Below are 21,590 nucleotides of genomic sequence, written 5' to 3'. Positions count from 1 at the left end.
ACTCCCACTTTAGATTCCCTTAAAATAGGGCAGGAATATGGTGGAAGTTGTTCTTTCAAGTACTATGGCACAAACTGAAAACATTTGCCTACATTTTGAAAACAGTGGAACCTTGTGTTCAATTAAGCACTTGTCTGAAGTCAATGAGATCCCTAAACTGTTTTCATTTGGATTGGTTTTCCTTTGAATTGCTACATCCTGAAGGAACCTGTTATTGTCAGACTCAGTGTCAAGATAAGAATCTTTACTGCATACTAAAACCACTAAAACAGTTAAATGTTCTCTGTCAGCCTGAAGGTGCAGTTCCCAGCTTTATGTGCACTACGGTTTAATTCCAGACCTTATTACTCCCACCTACATTGTTTAATCGTCTTTTCGGGTTGTAGTTCTTGACTGTAAAGCTAGATGTGGATATAATTTGCATCTCTACTCTGACAAATTCAGGATCTCAACTCTCACTGTAATGAGTACGGCAAATCAATTACTTGGAACATTCATGCTGTTTTCATAGAAAACTTTGTGCCAGTTATTATCTAAGTCAGGGGTGTCAAACGATGTATTGCAACTTTTCCCCCCTTCGCTCTAAACAGGGCATAGGCAGTGCATGACACTTCCGGCCCACGGGCCACAAGTTTGACAGTCCTGATCTAGGTAGGTAGCCAGGCTCACAAAAAATGAATAAAAGGGATTCTCCATTATCAAGTTTTAACCTAAGAGACAATCTCTTCTTAATAATGTCAGTCTCCTTTTCAGATTTTTAACATTTATATCTCAGTGTTTTATTTTGTGATTACAAGTATGAAACTATATACATTAAGCTGCATTTTTGCTGCATATTTCTGGGATACTTTAAGTTTGCCTACAGTCCTTTAATGTGAGCCTTAAATGAGATTCATCCGCTGAAAGTTATCCTCCCACGTGCCCACATGGCTAAGATTTCTGACTTTTACATTGAGCATCATTTACACCTTTTCCTGTCTATATCTTATGACCCTTTCGGCAGTAAACCTCCCTGAGCTAGAGGAGAGTGACGCAGATCACAAGTTACCTTTGTTCATGTGACTGCTTCTGTAGAATCTTCTTTGAAGCAGAAATTCCAACAGGCAATTCCAAAGGTTCTTATTCAGTTTACTATCGTTGTAAGCAGCTGTCCATTTAGCACTTAAGTTGCCAGGGGTAATATTTTATAAGCATATTGCAGTTTATATTTCAAAGCCTCACAGTTATATGTAGCTGTTATATAAATACAACAACTGTGCCTGGCGTTTTAGCATTTCAAATTTTGGTTGCAGGTGTACTTAAAATTCAAAGCATTTCATATTCAATATTTAAGACACAAATAGAAATAACAGAAAAATTATTAACATAATACACTATTAACATAAGGTAGCCATGGTAGCCATGTTTGCTGCTTCAGAGAGGTGTTTTAACAGAAAGCATGGGTCATAGCAGAATTAATAGGAATAATAACCCAAGGGCAACAAACATGGATGTTCTTCTAAATCACATCCTCACAACTTGCGCTTTTTTTTGACACATCATAAATAAGCTGGATGTTCTAGGATTTTTTTATTCATTCATATTGAGGTCACCTAACTCCCAAAATTTTACATCATTAGCAATATATCAACAATCCCTATTAGCAAGGCAATTTTGGCATTGAGATATTTATTGGCTTGATTTTCCAACTATTGAAGAATATGTAACTAGTCTACCATATAATATTCTCTATATGCCAAAGTAAAATGAGATAAGCATTAGATGCAGGATGCTGAAGAGTTTGTTCTGATTGGATGGCTAAAATCACTTGTATCTGCAGTCTCTGTCTGATGGATATTTTTGAGATCAAAATACTTCTTGGTTTTTGATCAGTTGTTTACAGAAGCTCCATAAAAAACTAAAACCAGTATTAAATTTGACAGACCCCTATACAGTTCTGTGACTAAGATGAAGCATCACCAACTTGTATGTGTTATGATTCATTGGAACATTGTTTCTAGTGGTTAGGAAGAAGCAAACTTCCAAATAATTTGATAATGAGTGATCATACTTATTTACAATGTAGGGTGTTTTTGGTCAGGCTTCTGCAAAATAATACAATTTTAGGTTGAGTTACTAATGATGAATACTCTCATACCACATTGATTTTAAAAACCCTAGTCAAGCATCCTAGGTACCTTTTTCAAATTTTAGAAACTAACATTTAGCAAATTAAAATAAGATATTCTTACTTTATATTAGGCAATTTGGGTATAATTTGCGTGCTATTCATATAACTCATGAAAATACATTGATTTCTGAATGTACTGGTTTCTTACTGGTTTTGAAGACAAGGAGCTGGTTGTTTTCCACATTAACAGTGGCTAAAACATCTGCACCTTATTTTTTTAATTTTTGATAGTAAACACTAATTTTAAAAAGGGGAAGAATCTTTGCGGTGTTTATTTTAATAATCTGCTCTGCCTTCTCTCTGTCATGGGTTGGATAACAGGAAAGCCTTAAAATGAGAAAGGCAATAAAGATATTAGGGTTGCCAAAGGTCCTTGCTTCAGAGTCATTCTCATTCCAGACTATAAAAGCTGCAAGAAATCGAGTACCACATTAACAAAATGGTTAGAATCCTTTCAGCCCTTCATTTTTTCATAACTTTGTTAGTTATTCAAAGCTGGCATTTTCATGGCACAGAGATGGATAATGTAGAAATAAGCAGGGAGGAGGCCAGGCTTATTCCACAGAGGCAGCAGGCATACAGTTGCTATCACGCTGTTGGTTGCCCTATCACTTGATCTCCCTGAGGTATTCATTCCATTGATTTCTGAAAGGGGAAAGGCATGCTGTTGGGCAAGGCAATGATGTAAGAAAGGGGGCTCATCTGTGGCTATGGTTAAAAAAGGCTAGCTTAAGAGCAATTAAGGTAGCAGCTGAATAAGGCGACATACACACATTCAGGACGCGAGATAAGTTAATATCAGGGTTCTCTGAGATTAATGAACTCATTAAACTGTTCTGAGCTCCTAAATTAGGGTGCTGTGTGCATTATTAGGATTTTAAAAGAGCCCTGGTGGCACAGTGGTTAGAATCCCCTATTGCAGGCTATTTCTGCTGGCTGCCTGCAATCTGGCAGTTCGAATCTCACCAGGCTCAAGGTTGACTCAGCCTTCCATCTTTCCGAGATCGGTAAAATGAGGACTCAAGATTCTTGGGGGCAATACGTTGACTCTGGGAACCGCTTAGAGAGGCCTGTAAAACTATGAAGTGGTACATGAGTCTCAGTGCTATTGCTATTATTAAGATTTTAACTGGCTTTCCAGTTAAGGAGATGATTTCCTCAAAGCAGCTTTTATAGATCCCGTTCTGGTGATTAGCTAATTAGCCCTTCTCCCCCACCCCTCCTCTCTCTTTTTAACCCTAAGAAACTTTATGCCGGGCTACCTCTTTTTGGCTGGGCTCTTTAAGACTGCGAAATTAGCCCCTAATTGGCTTCCACCTCTTGCGGGGCTTTTTCAGGAGAGCCGTCATCGCTGCAAGACGGGGATCGGGAGGAAGCCTTCCAGTAAGAGAGGCAGGCGGTCACGCGGTCCTGTTGCCATGGCATCCTCTTCACCCGCTGAATGGGAGCCCTTAACAAGGGACAGGCCTGGGGGGGGGAAGAGGAGATCATCACGTTATAAAACAACTCTGGCTGCTAATTAGGAAAAGAAGCATTTGTGCCCCCACTTGTATTCATGGGAATTTCCTGATGGCTGAAGGTGGAAAGGGAAAGAGAGCAGTTGGCGTACGTTTTCATTGGCGATCATTATTTCATCTTGGATTGTCTTCCATTTAGTGGTAGCGCACAGGACACACGAAAAATGCTCCCCACTTTGGAAAAAGTCAGGAATCTCAAGTTGCAGTGTTTAGGCTGCAGTCTTTAACAGACGTAGGGGAAGCAATGTCTTAATGAAGGTTGGAAGGCTTGCTTCTCCGAACGGATGTTAGCCAGCTAATACGAAAACAATCTCCGATTTCGAGCTGCATGAATAACATGATGTAGGAATGAACATGATTTGGTACTTCTCGTTGGTACGTTGGCTAATACCTCGAGATGCATTCTCCATGATTTCAAAAAAAAAAAAAACCACTAATAATAGGGTAGGAAACATATACAATGTGGATGGATTATAATGCAGTCCTAAAATCCCTGGTGGTGAGAGGAACACTGATTGCTCTCTTCCTTTTTTGTCGTTTGCACATACACAGGGAATTCCTCAGTTTTATCTTTAGATGAGTCTGTGGCTAAAGACAGCAATTTCTGTGAAAAGCTATTGCTCGTCCTATTTTTTCTCTCTGTGTTCAACTGCACAATTCACCCTTTCATCCTGCCAAACATTTGGATTAGATCTTCTGGTGCTTTAAGATAACTTGCTGCAAACATTTGGATTAGATCTTCTGGTTCCTTCATGCAGCCAGTCATATTATTTTTGTGTGCGTGTGTGTGCTTGTGCGTGCAATTTCCAACACCACAGTCTTCCTGCTAGGCTGGAGAGCAATGCTCACTGATGTGTAGTCACTAGTACCCAGGATTGCTGGAATTTTAGACTTTCACTGACAAAGGCTCCAGGCTGTTCTTGCTATTGAGAGATTCCTCCTTCTGATCTGCAAATTCTGCATAGGAGATTTCTTGTTTTGCTGTGCAAAATCTTCCCAAAATGCCGGAGGCAAACTATTTGTTATCTGTATCTTGGGGATACATCAAGGTGGGTTTAAATAATAAAAAGGACATAGTCAAGTTGTTCTATATACGTCAGATTTAAGTATACTTTGTGTTGCTATATATCATAAACAGAAAAAACAGGTTTATCACTAATCAGTAATAAACTCATACTGGATTAAAATCAACTGTAAAATGTTAATAGGATGGCATACAAACTGACAGCATTGTTTAAAATAGGAATAAATAGGAATGTATATATACTATATATGCATGATACTGTATTAATGATCCTGTCAGAAATATCTGCAAGTTGAAATTGCCTTTATGTTATAAATAGAAAAATGACAGGTCTTTAAAGGACACCTAAAAGTATGAAATCAAAAACTGCTGTAAAATAGTTTTCCAAAGTTATGTAAAATTGTAATTACCATTTTTTTAAAAAAATGACATTTTTAAATCTTAAACTTATGTAACAGTGAATGATTGCATGACAACTAGAAAATATTTTTTATTTGTTGTAATGTATTTCTGACTGTCTTGTTTAGTTATGTGGTATATGTTCTAATTAATATGGATTGTAGTGCATTCTATATCCGCCAGTAAGCAGACTCTTAACCTGAATTTTTATGTTCTAATTACCAACAGTTCAAGAGAATGTTAAACCGGGAGCTGACACATCTTTCAGAAATGAGCCGATCAGGGAATCAAGTCTCTGAATATATTTCTAATACTTTCCTAGGTATGTTAGTTAACATTGGATCTGTTCCTTGTACAAACCTTTTGAGCAAACCATCACACCAAGCCAACCTCAACATTTCAGTATCTTTAAGGAAACAATCTCTATGGTAGTGAAAGGTTCTCTTTTCAGAGAAGGAGATTGTGGAAACAGGAAGTTATCTAGGAAGCTATAAAATTAAGAGGGCAAAATGTGGTGGAACAAATCCTTTGATAACCTTTCTTCATTTGCATGCTCTCCAGCTGAGAGTAATTCAACTCTCTGACTTTCAAGAATTCTCAGCTCTGGCCATTGAGGCTAAGAAACGCTGGGAATTGAAATCCTCTCTGAAGAGTATAAAACTAGGGAAGGTTCTCCAATGTCAACATTACAGATGTGCGTATCATAACCACGTGTCCATAAGCTTGGGCAGTAACGTGCAGAATTAATTATAATATAACTTTAGTGCAGGCAAACATTTAATTTGTTAAATTTATACAGCTGCCTATCTCACTTCCATGATTCTGTGTGGCCTACAGTATTAATAATATTATTGTTAATAACAATAATATTTACAAGTAGAGAAATATTGACAGAGATTGTTACTTAGCAACCATTAATGCTTTCCAGGATTCTGGAAGGAGTAAAGATGTGCTTGCTTGGCAAAAGAGTGTTTTCTCAAGAAATTTTACTCTAGCTTAGAGCAGATAATCATGGATCATTTTGGGTTAGTCATGGTCTCTCAGCTTATCTTACCTCACATATTTATTATTGGTCAAAATAAGTGGAGGGAACAGTCAGTGTTCTGCTGAGTTTCTGAATAAGAAGCAGGATATGAATTAATTAAAAAATAACAAAGGAATGAATGCATTTTTCATTCTGTGTCTGATAATTTTGAAAACAATTCTGAAATTCTATATCTGCCCATTTTCAAAAGCTTGAAATAATAGTAGTGCAATAATAGTACAAAATAATATATTCGGATCTAACCCAATGTGTTTAATAAACATTAGAATTTTTTAATCCTTTTTTTAATACAGACAAGCAGAATGATGTGGAGATTCCTTCTCCTACCCAGAAGGATAGAGAGAAAAAGAAGAAACAACAGGTTATGACACAGATCAGTGGTGTAAAAAAATTAATGCACAGTTCAAGCTTGAATAACACTAGTATTTCAAGATTTGGTGTGAAAACAGAAAAGGAAGATCATTTAGCTAAGGTCAGTGTGATTCATAATATTTGTATTTTTTAATGAAGACTGCAAATACATACAGTATGTAAACTAGACATATTAGTCATACTCCACAAATCCTTTTTACTTTTCCATCTGTTTTGAGGAGACTGCTTTTCAAGACAGAACTCTTAATAGTAACTTCCTCCATGGAATATGTTGCTAATTACTGAAAATAAAACTGTTGAAATTAATTTAGCTAAAGGGAATAGTTTAATCTGCCCCTCCTCTCCACCCCAATGATCTTGGCAATTTTTTGCTGTGTTATGATGGGGAAAAATTTACTCAGAGGTTTAGATGCAGCTTTGGAAAATAACAATGCAAGTGGTTTAGGACAAGTACGTTCTTAAGAAGAAACTTCTCATCCTAAAGTATTAGAAACTATTGGTAAGAGGAAAAATATATTGATACAATTATCTGGAAGACTTCAAATTAATTTCTGAATTATCCCAGACCTGAAACTGATATAAATCAACTCCCAATTAAACAGTTTCAATGGGAGGGATAAGGAAAAATGGGAGATAGGAACTAGTTTCTGAAACTAGTTAATATAATAAATTATTTCTCCTTCCATATGTCATATATTTGGGATAACTGTAATTCTAAATGTAGTTAGAATTTGTATCCTTAGGATTTAAGGAAAAAGTGATTTGATATCTCTATATAAATGCAATTATAATCTACATATGGCCCTATTCTCCTTGTGATGACGTTATGCATTCATTATTTTATATATATTTTTCTTTAGGAGCTTGAAGATCTGAATAAATGGGGATTGAATATATTTAATGTTGCAAGATACTCACACAGTAGACCTCTCACTTGCATTATGTATGCAATTTTCCAGGTTAGTAATTGTGATGTTTTGTTGTGGTTGTTGTTATTTTCATCTTCCAATTGCTATATCTTTAAAACAGCAATAATTTAATCTTTTCTTAGTAATAAAGATTTTGGGTTTTTAATCATACTTCGACTACTTATAATTTCTATTATTCTGTACAGGAAAGAGATCTACTGAAGACATTCAAAATCTCATCAGACACCTTTATAGCTTACACGATGACTTTGGAAGACCACTACCATACCGATGTAGCTTATCATAATAGTCTCCATGCAGCTGATGTAGCCCAGTCTACTCATGTTCTTCTGTCCACACCAGCTTTGGATGTGAGTTGCTTTCCCCTACCCCTGACACCCTGACAAACAATGCTTCCAAAATAATTTGCTTGCACTTGGTAATTTGTCATAGCCTCATGCTTTAATTAATAGTCCGAATATAAAAATAAGTAAAATTTCATGCACCATTCATTTGTTTTGATACTTCTGGCACAACACAACTGTTTCTGCAAGTTCCTTCACACAAGGCATTTGCATCAATTAACCAGTTTCCAATCTATTACATGAAGAAAATAGGTGAGCTTATAGAATTTCACAGTGTAATCTGTCATCTTGATATAAATCCATGGATTTCTTGAAGTGAACAGTCCAGTATAGACTGTCCCATAATATTTTAAAAGATTGAGAAATAGACATCCATTTATCAAATCTTCTGTTGTACCCCATTTAATGTTTCTTTGTTTATTCTCAGCAATCACACCCTTCTGCAAGCTCAACTCCTTCCCAAATGTATGGAATCTTATACTCCTTAATATGCCTTTATGCCATCTCACTAATATAATAGCTAGATTTTCACTAAGGCGTATTGTTTAGTTCAGATTTATTTATTTCAAGTTTATTGCTAAGAATATAAATGTAGGTTTACATTTCTGAGATAAGATCGTATTACTACAGTAGCCTCCTATGCAATATTCTGCATTTTTTGAAAAAAGATTTCAATTCTTTATGTAGTTTTAATTGCACATTTTTTTTTCTATGGAAGTTGTTAATAAGTTAATAGATACGATGAGCTATATTTATAATTGAAGCCTACGTGTTGATCTTTTCTGTTTCTAGGCTGTATTTACTGATTTAGAAATTTTGGCAGCAATTTTTGCAGCAGCAATTCACGATGTAGATCACCCTGGTGTCTCCAATCAGTTCCTTATTAATACAAGTGAGTTCTGTGTTCATTTAATATGCACACACATACGCATACAATGGGTATGATTAATTCTCATGAACTCTCTTATTAAGAATAAAGAAAATCTAGAATACTCATTAAGAAACAAAGTTGAGAATATCAGAGTTGACTTATCAATAGAGGTCACATCTGCACATTACAAAGGTTTTCCAATTTCCATGCTACTTAATAATAATACATAGAAACAATCATAACTAACCAAGCACATAATCAGTAAAATTATGCTAAACTTACACACTGGGAGTTTATCTAAAGTGACTTGAGAGTATCCTAATGGATTAATAAACCTGTGGCCTTTTATTTTGGCTACCATTGAATTCTTTTTAAAATTCTTTAAGAATTTTAAAGAATTTTTTAATTTCTTTCATTAATTTTATTTACAGTCTCTTTTAAAAATAAATTATTTCAAACATAATGAAGGATATTGTAGCTATAAAAGCATTGTTTATATATAAAATCATATATAGTACTTAAAGGAGTCCTTTTAAATACATGACAACTCTCTTATTTAGATTCTGAACTTGCTTTAATGTACAACGATGAGTCCGTCTTGGAAAACCACCATCTTGCGGTTGGTTTTAAGCTTCTACAAGAAGAGCATTGTGACATCTTCCACAATCTGACCAAGAAACAACGTCAAAGTCTCAGGAAAATGGTGATCGACATGGTAAGAATGTGATTCTGTATAACATTCAAGCTGTTTATTAAAACAGAAAATGACGCTTTGCTCCCAAAAACAAAAAAATAAAACAATCTTTCTCCTTTCACGTAGGTCTTGGCAACGGATATGTCCAAGCACATGTCGCTTCTGGCAGATTTAAAGACGATGGTAGAAACTAAAAAAGTTACAAGTTCTGGAGTCCTCCTACTTGATAACTACACCGATAGAATACAGGTCTGTTTGGGAAGCTTTCTTGCTGTCATATCCTCTCACTCAACCCTATGAACTTCCCACATGAAACATTCTTCCTCTAGTCTTTCTGTAGCACATGTATATTTCTTTTAAGGAAGGCCACTTTTAACATAGCAGTGAATAAGGCAGTGTTTGAAGAAAGGAAAGAGGATTGAAAAAAACAGTTGGGAATTTTAGAGGGTGTCCTCTGGATACTTCTGAGGCTCTCCCAGTATAAATGTCTGCCTATGTTGCTACTATTGTTAGGGATGGGACTGAACCGATAAGCACTTTTGTGTATTGTAAATAATATAATCTCACAAATTATTCCTCAAGTTAAGTATTTAATAGTCTGTGGTGGCTTGAACTTCTTTCATCTAAACTATTTGGAGGAAAACAAGATCTTAAAGCATAAGTAATACCATTTATAATTTAGAGTTTCCTTGGATTAATAGTTGTGCAATTTACACATGTTTCTTACATGTTATGGATTAAGTATTTAGCCCAGGCATGGGGAAATATTAATAAGGATATTTTACTTAAAAATAGGGAATTCAGTTAAATATTTTCTCTACTTATTTGCCTATTTAATGGAGATAGACATAGGAACATTTACCTCATTATTTTCCTGTATTGAATTTCTCTATATTTTTAGAATAAGATGCATAATAAGATGTCACTTCAGGAAAATATTTAAAAGGGTGTTTAAAATCGTCAAATAGGACACAAAGCAGTGCTAATGTTAGAACAGATTTCTTCTCTCTGTGAATCCCTTTTATTCTGTGGTTATGCAGATTCTAATCCTTTGTGCTTCATATATTCATGCCACAGAGTACAATTTCCAGAACAGGAGAAATTAACTTGGTGGCAATATTTAGTGTAGAAGATACTTGTTGCTCTCCTGTTTAATGGTAACCTGACTGATACAGATTTTCCATTTCTAACATGGCAATAGTTAATCATTAAAAGCGAATCCCGTTAGTGTGATAATACTAAGTTACTCCTTTGTTCATAAAAATGTCCTTTAAAGAAAGAATTAAACTGAAGAAATTTGCACCAGCCTGGAATGCCAATCCCACCCAAATATCTTTAAATTATATCTTTTCATTAGTGTGGCAAGATGTCTTTGGGGCCCTTTTGATGTTTAGTTAATGTGACAGTAACTTGGCTCTTCCATGGTAATTTGGCTTTTCTAATGCTGTTGTACAGAAAAACCTACCAGCTTAAAGAAGAAATAAGAACAATGTCAACCCGTAGCAAGCCTCAACCCTGAAGCAGAACAGAGATTCTGTCCACACTCAAACCCCCCAAAGTAGAGGGAAGAGAAAGGGACTGAGGGAAGTGCTTTCTTTGGCGCTAGTGGCTAAACATTATGGGATCAGAGTTCTGGCACTAAAAAAGCTATTTTCTATTGCTTCTCTCCCCTCACTTCTGTCATTGATGGCAAGAGAAGCAAAGGAAGAAAAGACCTATTTCCCCCAATCCTAGTATACCCACTACTATTTGTAACTAAGAGGGAGCAAATTGATCTTCTGTATCAGTTCTCCAATCCTACGGCATAATTCCTCAGTGGAATTGGAGGAGAATTGATGGCAAGGGAAACACGGTGCTCTGAGGAAGAGGGCAGTTGTATTTGGAGGTGCTGTTTCCTTAAGCATTAGCTTGCCACCAGGTGGTTGCAAAGATGGAATGTCTTTTTGGCTCTGCCTTTTCCATGTCAATGGGGGACATGGTGGCTCAGTGGCTAAGATGCTGAGCTTGTCGATCAGAAAGGTCGGCAGTTAAGCGGTTCGAATCCCTAGCTCCACGTAACAAAGTGAGCTCCTATTACTTGTCCCAGCTTCTGCCAACCTAGCAGTTCGAAAGAATGTAAAAACGCAAGTAGAAAAATAGGAACCACTTTGATGGGAAGGTAACAGCTTTACATGCGCCTTCGGTGTTTAGTCATGCCGGCCACATGACCACGGAGAAGTCTTCAGATAGCACTGGCTTTTCGGCTTTGAAATGGAGATGAGCACCACCCCCTAGAGGCGGGAACAACTAGCCCATGTTTGAGGGGAGCCTTTACCGTTACCTTTTCCCATGCCAAAAAGCCAACGGTTCTGAAATCAGTAGCCTGCCATTACCATGGTCAACAATAGCAAAGCAGGTGCTCACCCTAAAGTTTCCTCAGAGTTTACAACTGATTGACCCTTTAGCATAGCTTCTGCTGGCAGAAACTTTTTTAAAGTCACTTTTGAAGCAAAGGAAGAAAGGTAGAAGCTTTCTTTCAGAGTAGATCTGAAGAAGACATTTCTTCATGTCCTCAACAAAAGGCTAATTGTAGAAGTGTCTTCACACTGCTGCAAGCAGAACATAAATTCTAAGAATTACTTCAGGTAATCCTCCAGTTTAAAAGAGACTTGCTAGGACAAAAGAAACATATCTAGATAAATACTTTGCACAGACTTCAGTGGACAATCAGATATTATTTTATCTAGGCCTAACCTTGAATCTGGACCTTCGTCAAAGTCATGAAGGTTACATGTACTAATTTTTCATTATATTTTTTTAATTTTTTTTAATTTTATTATATATTTGTTATATTCCTTATTATAGTTTTCTGATTCTATTTTATCTTCACGTAAGACTGAGAAATACTGACAGCCCATAAGCACTGAGATGAGATGAAAGTAACCCTAAACTACCCAGTCATAATCATAACCATTTGTTGCTAGATTACTCTGACTCTCAATAGGAGGTGCCAGTGCCCACAATTGAAGCAGAGACATTTAAATCTTCTGTTTAGCTCTAGTTCATTAATCTGCTATGTGGACTTGTACAATAAGACATGAGAAGAATGAAACTATTCAAAGCAGTTTTCTGCTAAAGAAAATGGTAGATAACTTAAATTGGCTTGAAGTTATGCTTGGCTAATTCAGGTGACCAGTACAATTTGTAACAATTTATTCTGCATATCTGCAGTTAATCTTCCTTCAAATAATTTAATATGTCTCTTGATGAAAATGTACTTTAGATATATTTCATATTTTTTTTCTAAAACAAATCTCTTTAATCAAAAAGTGAAGTAATGTGAAACTGCTTTCAAAGTACCAGTAAGTACAGAACAAAATGTTGCCCTGTGTTACTTGGTTACATGAGTCTTCATGTTATAATTTTTGCATTGCAGGTTCTCCGAAATATGGTCCATTGTGCTGATTTAAGCAATCCTACAAAATCTCTTGAACTCTATCGGCAGTGGACAGATAGAATTATGGAGGAATTTTTCCAGCAAGGGGACAAAGAACGGGAGAGGGGAATGGAAATCAGCCCAATGTGTGACAAGCACACAGCTTCTGTGGAGAAGTCTCAGGTATTTGACTTTTCTCTTTTTGATCTGTCAGGAATGCTCCAATTTAGGATTAATAATTTTGATCTGTTACTGGTAAGTCTTAAAGAAAGGCATCCTTTGAAAAATGCCATGCTCAATTGCCCAGTAGATTCCTCTCTTTATCGTACCTGATGGATTGATCTCACCTTTTCAAATGTCTTTCGCACTTTCGTAAAAACATACCTGCAGCATTGTACATAATCCCTCTTCCAAATTCCACTGAATGATAGAGGATAATGCAGACATTTTCTAACATCAGCACAAGGAGGTTTTGTCAATAGAAGGCAATCTGTTTGCCATGAATCCTACATTATGCTCCTGGAAAACTCTGAAAGGCTACCTGCAGGGCATTTCAATGATGGTGCTGCTTCACATAAACTGGACCAGTATCAGTGGTGGGTTCCTACCCGCTTGGACCAGTTCGGCCGAACCAGTAATGGTTTGGCAGCCTGGGTTGCTGGAACCGACAGCGACCGAGGCCTGCCACGCCCCCGAACTGATTCTCATCTTGTTTTGGGGTTATGCACATGCACAGAGCAATTTTAATCCTACTGTGCATGCGCACACAGCGCACAACAAGCGTGCACGGCACACTCGAGCGAACCGGCAGTAGTGCCTTCCGGGACCCACCCCTGACCAATATGTGTTCTTAGCAAGGGCCAAGGTTAGCCAAACATATGCCAGTTTCTGGCTTGGCACCATTGTTTCTTCTCTTGTAATATAGTCAGCAAGTAGCAGAGATTTCAAGAATGGAAAGAGTGGGTCCTCTTACACCCACCACTTAGGGTTTTGCAAAGAAACAGGATGCAGGACCTTTCCTCCGTTAGCTGATAGGATGCGGTTTTCAATTCCCAATTATTTTCATTTTCCAAGGAAGTAATCAGTGTTAACTCTGAGCCCTTCAGAGCCATTTTCATGCTGTGGTTAAGGTGTCAGGGTTAGACTGCAGAGGCTTCCTTTGTTTGAGCCACCAAGAGGCCTTTCATCAGCCTCTAATGCTCCTTCTATCTATATGCTACTAAAACTCTCAGGTCTGTAACCTTTCCCTGGACAGAACATTCACGATACAGCAAAACTTTGTGAACCAAGCTATCTCAAATGGACCAACGTATAAAATGCATCCAAAATCCAAGACTCACATGGAATTCAAACTTGACCAATTTTATAAAATATTTTATGACATAAAAATTATCATGAAGTATTTTATGACATAATGCAAAATGTCGTAAAACGTTCCCCGTGGGCTCAGTTCCTCAGCTTTGACTGCTATACCGTCAGCCTGAGCTTCTTTCAAGACAGATACATCTCTGAATATCTCTTTACTTTTAAAGAGTTTTCCCAGTACATTAGAAGCTCTGCCATTGTTAAAGGCGATGAGGAATCTGATAAGGAAATATCTCTGAAACAATGACCCATTTCGTTTGTATGTTTGGGGGGGGTGTTGGACCTGAGTTAATACTGTAAAAATTAACTCTCAACTTAATTGTGGAGGTTTCCTTAAATGGATGTAAAGAGCCAAAGTTCTCCACGTTGTGATAACCAAACAAAGTGATTTCACTAAAAAGTCTCCACTGAGTATAGGTTGCAGGAACTTTCCGTCACTTTTTGGCTTAAAGTACCTCATCAGTTACAATAGAATTGTACTGGCTTGTTCAACATCCTGTTGTGTCTGAAGGAGTCAAATGTGATTTCCAAACCAAACATCCTAGCCAGAGATGGGTTCCTTTGAGAGCTATTTTCCTGTTCCGCTGAATTGCCACCCAGCGGTTTTTGGAATTAAGCAAGGAAATCCAGTCAGACAAGAAACTTTTCCATAGCATTTATTGTTCATTCACTTTCCTCCATCCAGTTCATCCTGCTTGTCAACTAAGAATTTATGTTATTCCCAAGCTTTATTACATAATGGATAATACCAGGAACAGTCTTTATTTCTCCTTAATGCCATACATTTCTCCATTGAATGATATTGTATTCAAGCATATTAACCATAAATAAATTCCACAAAGTAGCAAAATAACATGAAAGTTCTAAACAGATCCCAGAAAAAGTGAGCTTTTTAACGCTAACCCTAAAAAAATCGCACCAATTCCAAAGTTTTAGTGAAGTAAAGATTTTCATCAAAATATCAAAGCGTACCAGTGCTTTTATCTACATTGTTTAAGTGATACTTGGAGGAGTCATATTTCTCCTTTAAAAAGCAAATAGATGCCATCAGTTTAGTAAGACAGCAATTTTCATTGAAGGACATTGATACAGTAACCACATCCAATAAGCATTTCTTTTATAGTTACACCTCTTCGATCTATACATCATACCAAATAATTTAAATGTTAATAGGTCTTTTCATAATACACTGTTTAAGGTGACAGGCTGTTAGCAGCTTTTTCCCTGAGTCCTGATATCTTAAAAAATAGTTACTAACCAGTTTTAATTTTGGAACAGAAACTTAAGAACTCCTCTGTGTTCTTTCTCCTCGGAGGAGGAAGGCATCCAAGATTCACTTCAGCTCAAGCAGGCAACAGATGCCATGATTTCCATTACGTCTGAATACCCTAATAATTAAAAATAGCTCCCACTGACAGTACCTTATAGTTCCTTCGTATGCAAATACTGCTATACAGATGTTTCTTATATAATTGCCATAAATTATATAGCAACAGCGTGACATGATTAAAAAAATAAAACAAACTTACTGAACAGATACTTGCTGCTACAGTAGTGGCAGCTTTTTATTTATGAATTTTGTTAGAAGTGTTTTTTTTAGGGCGAAGCTAATTATTTGGACTTTGTCTAACCTGATTATAGGATAGAAAAAGCATTGATCTTGGCCTACGCTGAGATTTAGATAAGGGGTGGAAAAATCAGTGTTAGTTCCACTGGACATTTGATTTTAATGTTAGACTATCATTTTATGATTGAAGATTGCCAACCCAGAGCTGCATTTGTAGGGGGACTCTACTCTCAAGTGCTCTGGGTACTGATCGGGAAAGAATCATGGCAATAGGAGTCAGTCAGGAATGCTTTCATTTAGCTTTGCTAATACGATATCTGCATCCCTCCCTGAAGAAAACAACTCTGAACCACTCATGCCTCAGTCACTCCAGATTGGACCATTTCAATGTGCTCTATAATTGCTCTTGAAGAGTACCCAGAAGCCACAGCGGGCACAGTTATCTGCACTCTTAGACTGCACTCTGCAAGTGCATAGATTGCCAGTTTACTTCCAGTTCAAGGTGGTGGTTTTGACCTTTAAAGCCATTCCTGGCCTGGGGCCGGGCTGTCCGAGAGACCACCCCAGCCCAGCCCTTTAGATCTTTCAGAAAAGGTGTCCTGCAGATGTTATCAACTATGGATCTTCATTTGGTGGGTCCTAGGAGATGCTTCTTCCCTGCCTTGGTGCCAGCTTTATGGGACATTTCTCTCCCTGGGATTAGATTATCTTCATCGTTTTTGATATTCCAGAAGACCCTCAAGACTTAGTTATCTCATCAGGCTTGAGGCTTCCAACAAAACCAGGACCATGCTTAGATAGCTCCATTGCTAAGCTGGCTATTCTTCTCCTTTCTTTACCCAGGGTTTGTATTTCTATTTTTATAATATTTACTTTTATCGATAAGATGAGTAGCTACATAAATTTGAGTAATAAATAAAATAAATAAATCTGGCCATAATGATCCATGCCCAATAAATTTCCCCAAATGCACAGAAAGCAATAATCTTCTTTAATGTCAGCATTCTGGTTTTGCAATTCCCCTCTAAACAGGTTAGATCACTCCTTCTTTTCATATCTGGTAACAGCAGAGATTATACGATCCCATCTGGGTTTTAATGGTTTTTAGTATTCACTCTGTTTTATCCTTTTAAAAAAATGGAGTGGTTTATTAGATCAATCTCAGCACGAATAAATACTAATATAATTTCTAGTTGCTTTAAATGTAAAGCTGAGAGAAAATGCATACATATTGAGCGTAAATAACATTTCATTACAAATCGATTGTCTTTGCATTGCAGGTGGGATTCATCGATTACATTGTTCATCCACTGTGGGAGACCTGGGCAGACCTAGTACAGCCCGATGCTCAAGATATTTTGGATACCCTGGAAGACAACCGTAATTGGTATCAAAGTATGATCCCTCAGAGCCCTTCCCCTCCCCTTGAAGAACGCAACCAAGACTGTCAGGGCCTGATGGAGAAGTTCCAGTTTGACCTTACTCTTGAAGAGGAAGACTCTGATGGGCCTGAGAAGGAGAGTGACAGTATCCATTATTACAGCAGCACCAAGACACTTTGTGTCATTGACCCAGGAAAAAGGGATTCCCAGCAGGACACTAATATAGAGATTGTGACAAAAGATGCATCGCCGATTGATACTTAACACACTGTATTCGTCATGGTGGTTTTATTCACGCACATGAAGCTTGTCTCATGTGCGATAGCCTGAAAGTCTGGCTCTTAGGCCAGCACCTGTTATTGGCTAGAAGACTTTCCAATTACTCGAGATTGGAGTCAGGGTTAAAGAGTGTGTAATGATTGCTCAGGAATTGACAGGTGATATCTACTGCAGCTTCAGTTTTATCAGCCGAAAACAAAATAAACCTGGTAATAGGGAGGCAGTATGAGCTGTTACTGAACAAGCCCGCTGGGGAATTACACACAATCATTATATTTTCTATTCTTAACAGATTCTGATATCCGGTTTGGTCCAACAGCTCAAAATACGGTTTCGTGATTTTGCATTTAAAAGTTGTGCACCTGTCTCAGACCCGTGTGCCTTTTTTATAAATACTTCCACATCTTTTCGAGACGCCTACTAAATACACAACAAAACTTGTTTGATACCAATATATATTTTATATTATTATTAATCCTGTTTAATGAAGAAAGTCTTCCTCTCTACGGGCAATACTTGTGTTTTACCGCAGTTTAATTGTTTTGACTCACTAAATAAAGCAGGGTGCCCTCCTCCTTGCATTAACACATCACTGGTCACTTTATTAGTCCCACAAAATCTAGGTTTCTCCTGTGTTACTTGCCACACATGAACAAATGGCTTTCCACGCAACTGCTTTTGACTTTTCTTGTACACAGGATAAAGTAGCTTCGCATTCTCATTAGACAATGCAGTACATATAAAAACCAACGTGTTGTAATATGATGGACAATCTCCCCTTAAAAAAAAAAAAAACAAAGCTCAGTGGAATTTTTGTGTTTGGTCCTACTGTGGTTCCCCCCCTCCCCCATTCTTCATGTTTGCTAGACTGAGTCTCTTTTTCTCCTCCTCAACTTGCCTTGAGCTATTACACGTCCAGTACTGTTTATAACAGTGTATTTATTATGTATTGTATATAATGTAATGTTTTGTAAGTATTAATTTATATGAATTAACATTGCCCGTCAGTGGTGATGTTGTTTGTGTAGAAGACTCTGAATGAGAGTTGCCTTTCTTGTAATTTTTTTGTACTGCGTAAAATGGAAAGAACCTGAACACAGTGAAAGAGACATATGGAACCCAGCAAGGGCATTCAGGCATTGGCTCCCATTGGATTTCATTTTCATTCTGGATTCTGGAAATCGGGGTTTGGTAACTGGTGAGGATTTAGGATGGTTTGTTCAGCAGAATTGAAACTACTGAAAGGTTGAAAAGGACGCGCCCCAGTAAATGCCACAAAACCTTCTGTCATTTTCCAATTTTTTTTAAAATCAGCCAATGTGAGTTTCTATGACAAAATGTGAACCGATACTATAATTGTGCTGTGAAACTCTTCCAACAAAGCTTGTGAGGCATGTGTATGGTGCCGATTTGTAAAGCTATTTTTCAAGCTTTCAGTCCAACTTGTGACTAGTTGATGAAAATAGCACAACTGTGCATGATACATGGGTTTGTATGTCTGTTGAACACTGCATTGTTCCAGGTGGTTATTTTATTGTTTGGAAGTTTCACACAATGTATGTTGTTATAGTATTATATATTGTGTTGAGATGCATTCTGAAGAGATTTTTATATGAAGTGAATAAATGAAAGCATGATTTAGTCTGGACTTTCCTGGGTGATCTTTTCAGGTAAACAGAGACACACGCCCAACTTCCTCCAGTCTACCTTAGTTTTTATATCCTTTTTCAAATATAACATAAATACATTCACTTGAAACTAAATTACCTATGTTCTTATAATGATGATATTGAAATATTAATAAATAGATTTAAAATGAAAAATAAAACTGACATTTTAAAAATAATTTTCTATTTAAGGTCTTATCTTTAACACTCCATGACCTGTTTTATTAGTTTTATTTGCAAGCGCTCCTGATTTTAAATAGTTAAAATTATTTAGCTACAAATAGAGATTATGGTTAACCAAATCAGTTACAAAGAGCAAGTGTTTCATTTGCCTCGGTTTCAAAGTATATGTAATCAATTATTAGAAAATAAATTGCTTCAGAGTATATTTTTTTCTAGAACTTTTTTTAAATTCCACCTTTATTTTTATAAATGATTCAAGGTAATAAATATATCTAGTACACTTCCCTCCTAACTTCTGCACAAGAACCTGTGAGGTGAGTTGGGCTGAAGGGGAGTGACTGGCCCAAAGTTTACCCTGATGGGCCTGAGAAGGAGAGTGACAGTATCCAACTTTTTTTACTACCAGTTCTGTGGGTGTATCTTGGTGGGTGTGGTGTATCTTGGTGGGCGTGTCTTGGTGGGCGTGGCAGGGGAAGGATACTCCAAAATCTTCATTCCCACCCCACTCTGGGGCCAGCCAGAGGGTGGCATTTGCCAGTCCTCCGAACTACTCAAAACTACTCGAACTACTCCCTCCCTCCCTCCCTTCCTCCCTCTCTCTCTCTTTCATGTAAAGAACTATATTAACTATATATATAGCTTGTGAACAAGGTCTAAGAAGGTTATTAATTGTAATTTTGGGGAATCTGAAATCTACAGTGCCTATTACTGGCCTTTGTAGAAGCAGAAACTTTCTTAATTTGTATAACACAATGTCATGTGTATACTTCAGCTATAGGGATAGAGATGTGTAAGCCTGTAAGCCATGTTTGCAAGGTAGTAAACAGTAGAAGACAAATACACAATTCTTGCAGATAAACTGGCAAACCTATTTCACTTTTTAAATATATTTGGTAGCTTTTAGTCATCTATTTCATTGATACATAAACACACCCTAGTAAGCAGTCAGGGTGAAACAAATGCATGTTGAAAGCAGATGCTTTTCCCATTACTAAAACCATGGTTGCACAGAATGATGGGGTTTGGAGACAGCTATTAATATCCATCAGGAATCAAGTGACAGTAGTGTTCCAATATCTTAAGGACAGTGGTGGGATTCAGCCAGTTCGCACCTATTCGGGAGAACCAGTTGTTAACTTTTGAAGCAGTTTGGAGAACCTGTTGTTGGGAAAAAAATCTCATTTTGTTTTTTTCCACTTTATAGGGCTAATTCTTTAAGGAAGGCAGGAAGGAAACTTTTGTTTTTGTTTCTAGCCTAATCTCCATTGCCCTGCTTACAGAAACTGCCTCTCTTGTTAACCCTTATTACATTGTAACAGCTAAGGCAAAGTGCCCATCGATATGAGTGATGTTGAGTAGGCCATGCCCATCCAGTCACATGACCATGCCTACCGAGCTGGTCATTAGGGCAGAGAACCGGTTGTTAAATCATTTGAATCTCACCATTGTTTAAGGAGCTACCACAAAAAAAAGGGGGGGCAATCTATTCTCCAAAATACCTTAAGGCAGGACAAGAAGCAATGGATGGAAGTTAAACAAGGAGAGAATTAACCTAGAACTAATTTCCTAACAGTTGAAATAATTTATCAGTGGAACAGCGTGGCCCCAGAAGTTGTGGGTGCTTCAACACTGGAGGTTTATAAAAAGAGATTGGACAATCATCTGTCTGAAATAATACAGGGCTTCCTGCCTGAGCAGGGGGTTGGACTAGAAGACCTCCAAGGTCCCTTCTAAGTCTGTTATTCTGAGTGTAGGACAAGCAGAGCCAATAGGTAAAGTTTGCTCTGAGCTAAAGAACCAGGACGTGGTGTGAGGACAGAGTTCCTATCAAGGAGAAAATATCCACAGGCTCTGCAATGATGCAGCTTTGTAAGGGAAAAAGCCAACTTTGTTGTGGTTTTCAATAAACCAGCATTGAGCTTGAAAGAATTCAATCCAGCTCCCAGACAAATCTGTGTCCTAAAACAGAAGTCTATAGCTACTGTACTTCTGGCTTGCTATAGAGTTTAGAGGCACCCAGAAATAGTATCTTCAAAAATCCAGCAAAACAAGAAAATCATAGCCTCTCCAGAAATGGAGTAAAGTCCCACTCATTCTGCAGCATCTTTTTGACTACTGTGGTCTCACCCCTTCTCCATAACCAATGTTTGCACAACACTAAATCAACACAAACTGCAATGGCAGCATTCATAGGTAAAGGTTCCCCTCGTACATCTGTGCCAGTTATTCACCTCTAGGGGGCGGTGCTCATCTCCGTTTCAAAGCCGAAGAGCTAGCACTGTCTGAAGATATCTCTGTGGTAATGTGGCCAGCAGGACTAAAGGCTGAAGGCTCATGGAATGCTGTTACCTTCCCACCAAAGGTGGT

General features: G+C 37.4%; 1 protein-coding gene across 3 annotated transcripts in view; it reads left to right on the top strand.

Moving 5' to 3' along the window:
- The window catches only part of PDE4B (phosphodiesterase 4B), a 173,111-nt gene extending 154,097 nt beyond the window's left edge, over nt 1-19,014 (top strand). For 2 of the 3 annotated variants that reach the window (XM_081948289.1, XM_081948287.1), the window contains 9 exons: nt 5,339-5,432; nt 6,449-6,627; nt 7,388-7,486; nt 7,642-7,806; nt 8,593-8,692; nt 9,232-9,386; nt 9,492-9,614; nt 12,781-12,963; nt 16,993-19,014. In XM_081948289.1, the coding sequence (XP_081804415.1) occupies nt 5,339-5,432; nt 6,449-6,627; nt 7,388-7,486; nt 7,642-7,806; nt 8,593-8,692; nt 9,232-9,386; nt 9,492-9,614; nt 12,781-12,963; nt 16,993-17,358 (1,464 nt within the window). In that variant the 3' untranslated portion in view covers nt 17,359-19,014. Of the gene's footprint in view, nt 1-4,386; nt 4,737-5,338; nt 5,433-6,448; nt 6,628-7,387; nt 7,487-7,641; nt 7,807-8,592; nt 8,693-9,231; nt 9,387-9,491; nt 9,615-12,780; nt 12,964-16,992 lie in introns of those variants that run through there. The other variant, XM_081948288.1, reaches the window with a different exon arrangement.
- The last annotated feature ends 2,576 nt before the right edge of the window (nt 19,015-21,590 follow it).

This window comes from Natrix helvetica (assembly GCF_964273705.1).
Source record: "Natrix helvetica genome assembly, chromosome: 3".
In the NCBI taxonomy this organism is placed as follows: domain Eukaryota; kingdom Metazoa; phylum Chordata; class Lepidosauria; order Squamata; family Natricidae; genus Natrix; species Natrix helvetica.
Note: the sequence above shows the minus strand (reverse complement) of the source record. Positions and strands in the feature narration are given on the sequence as shown.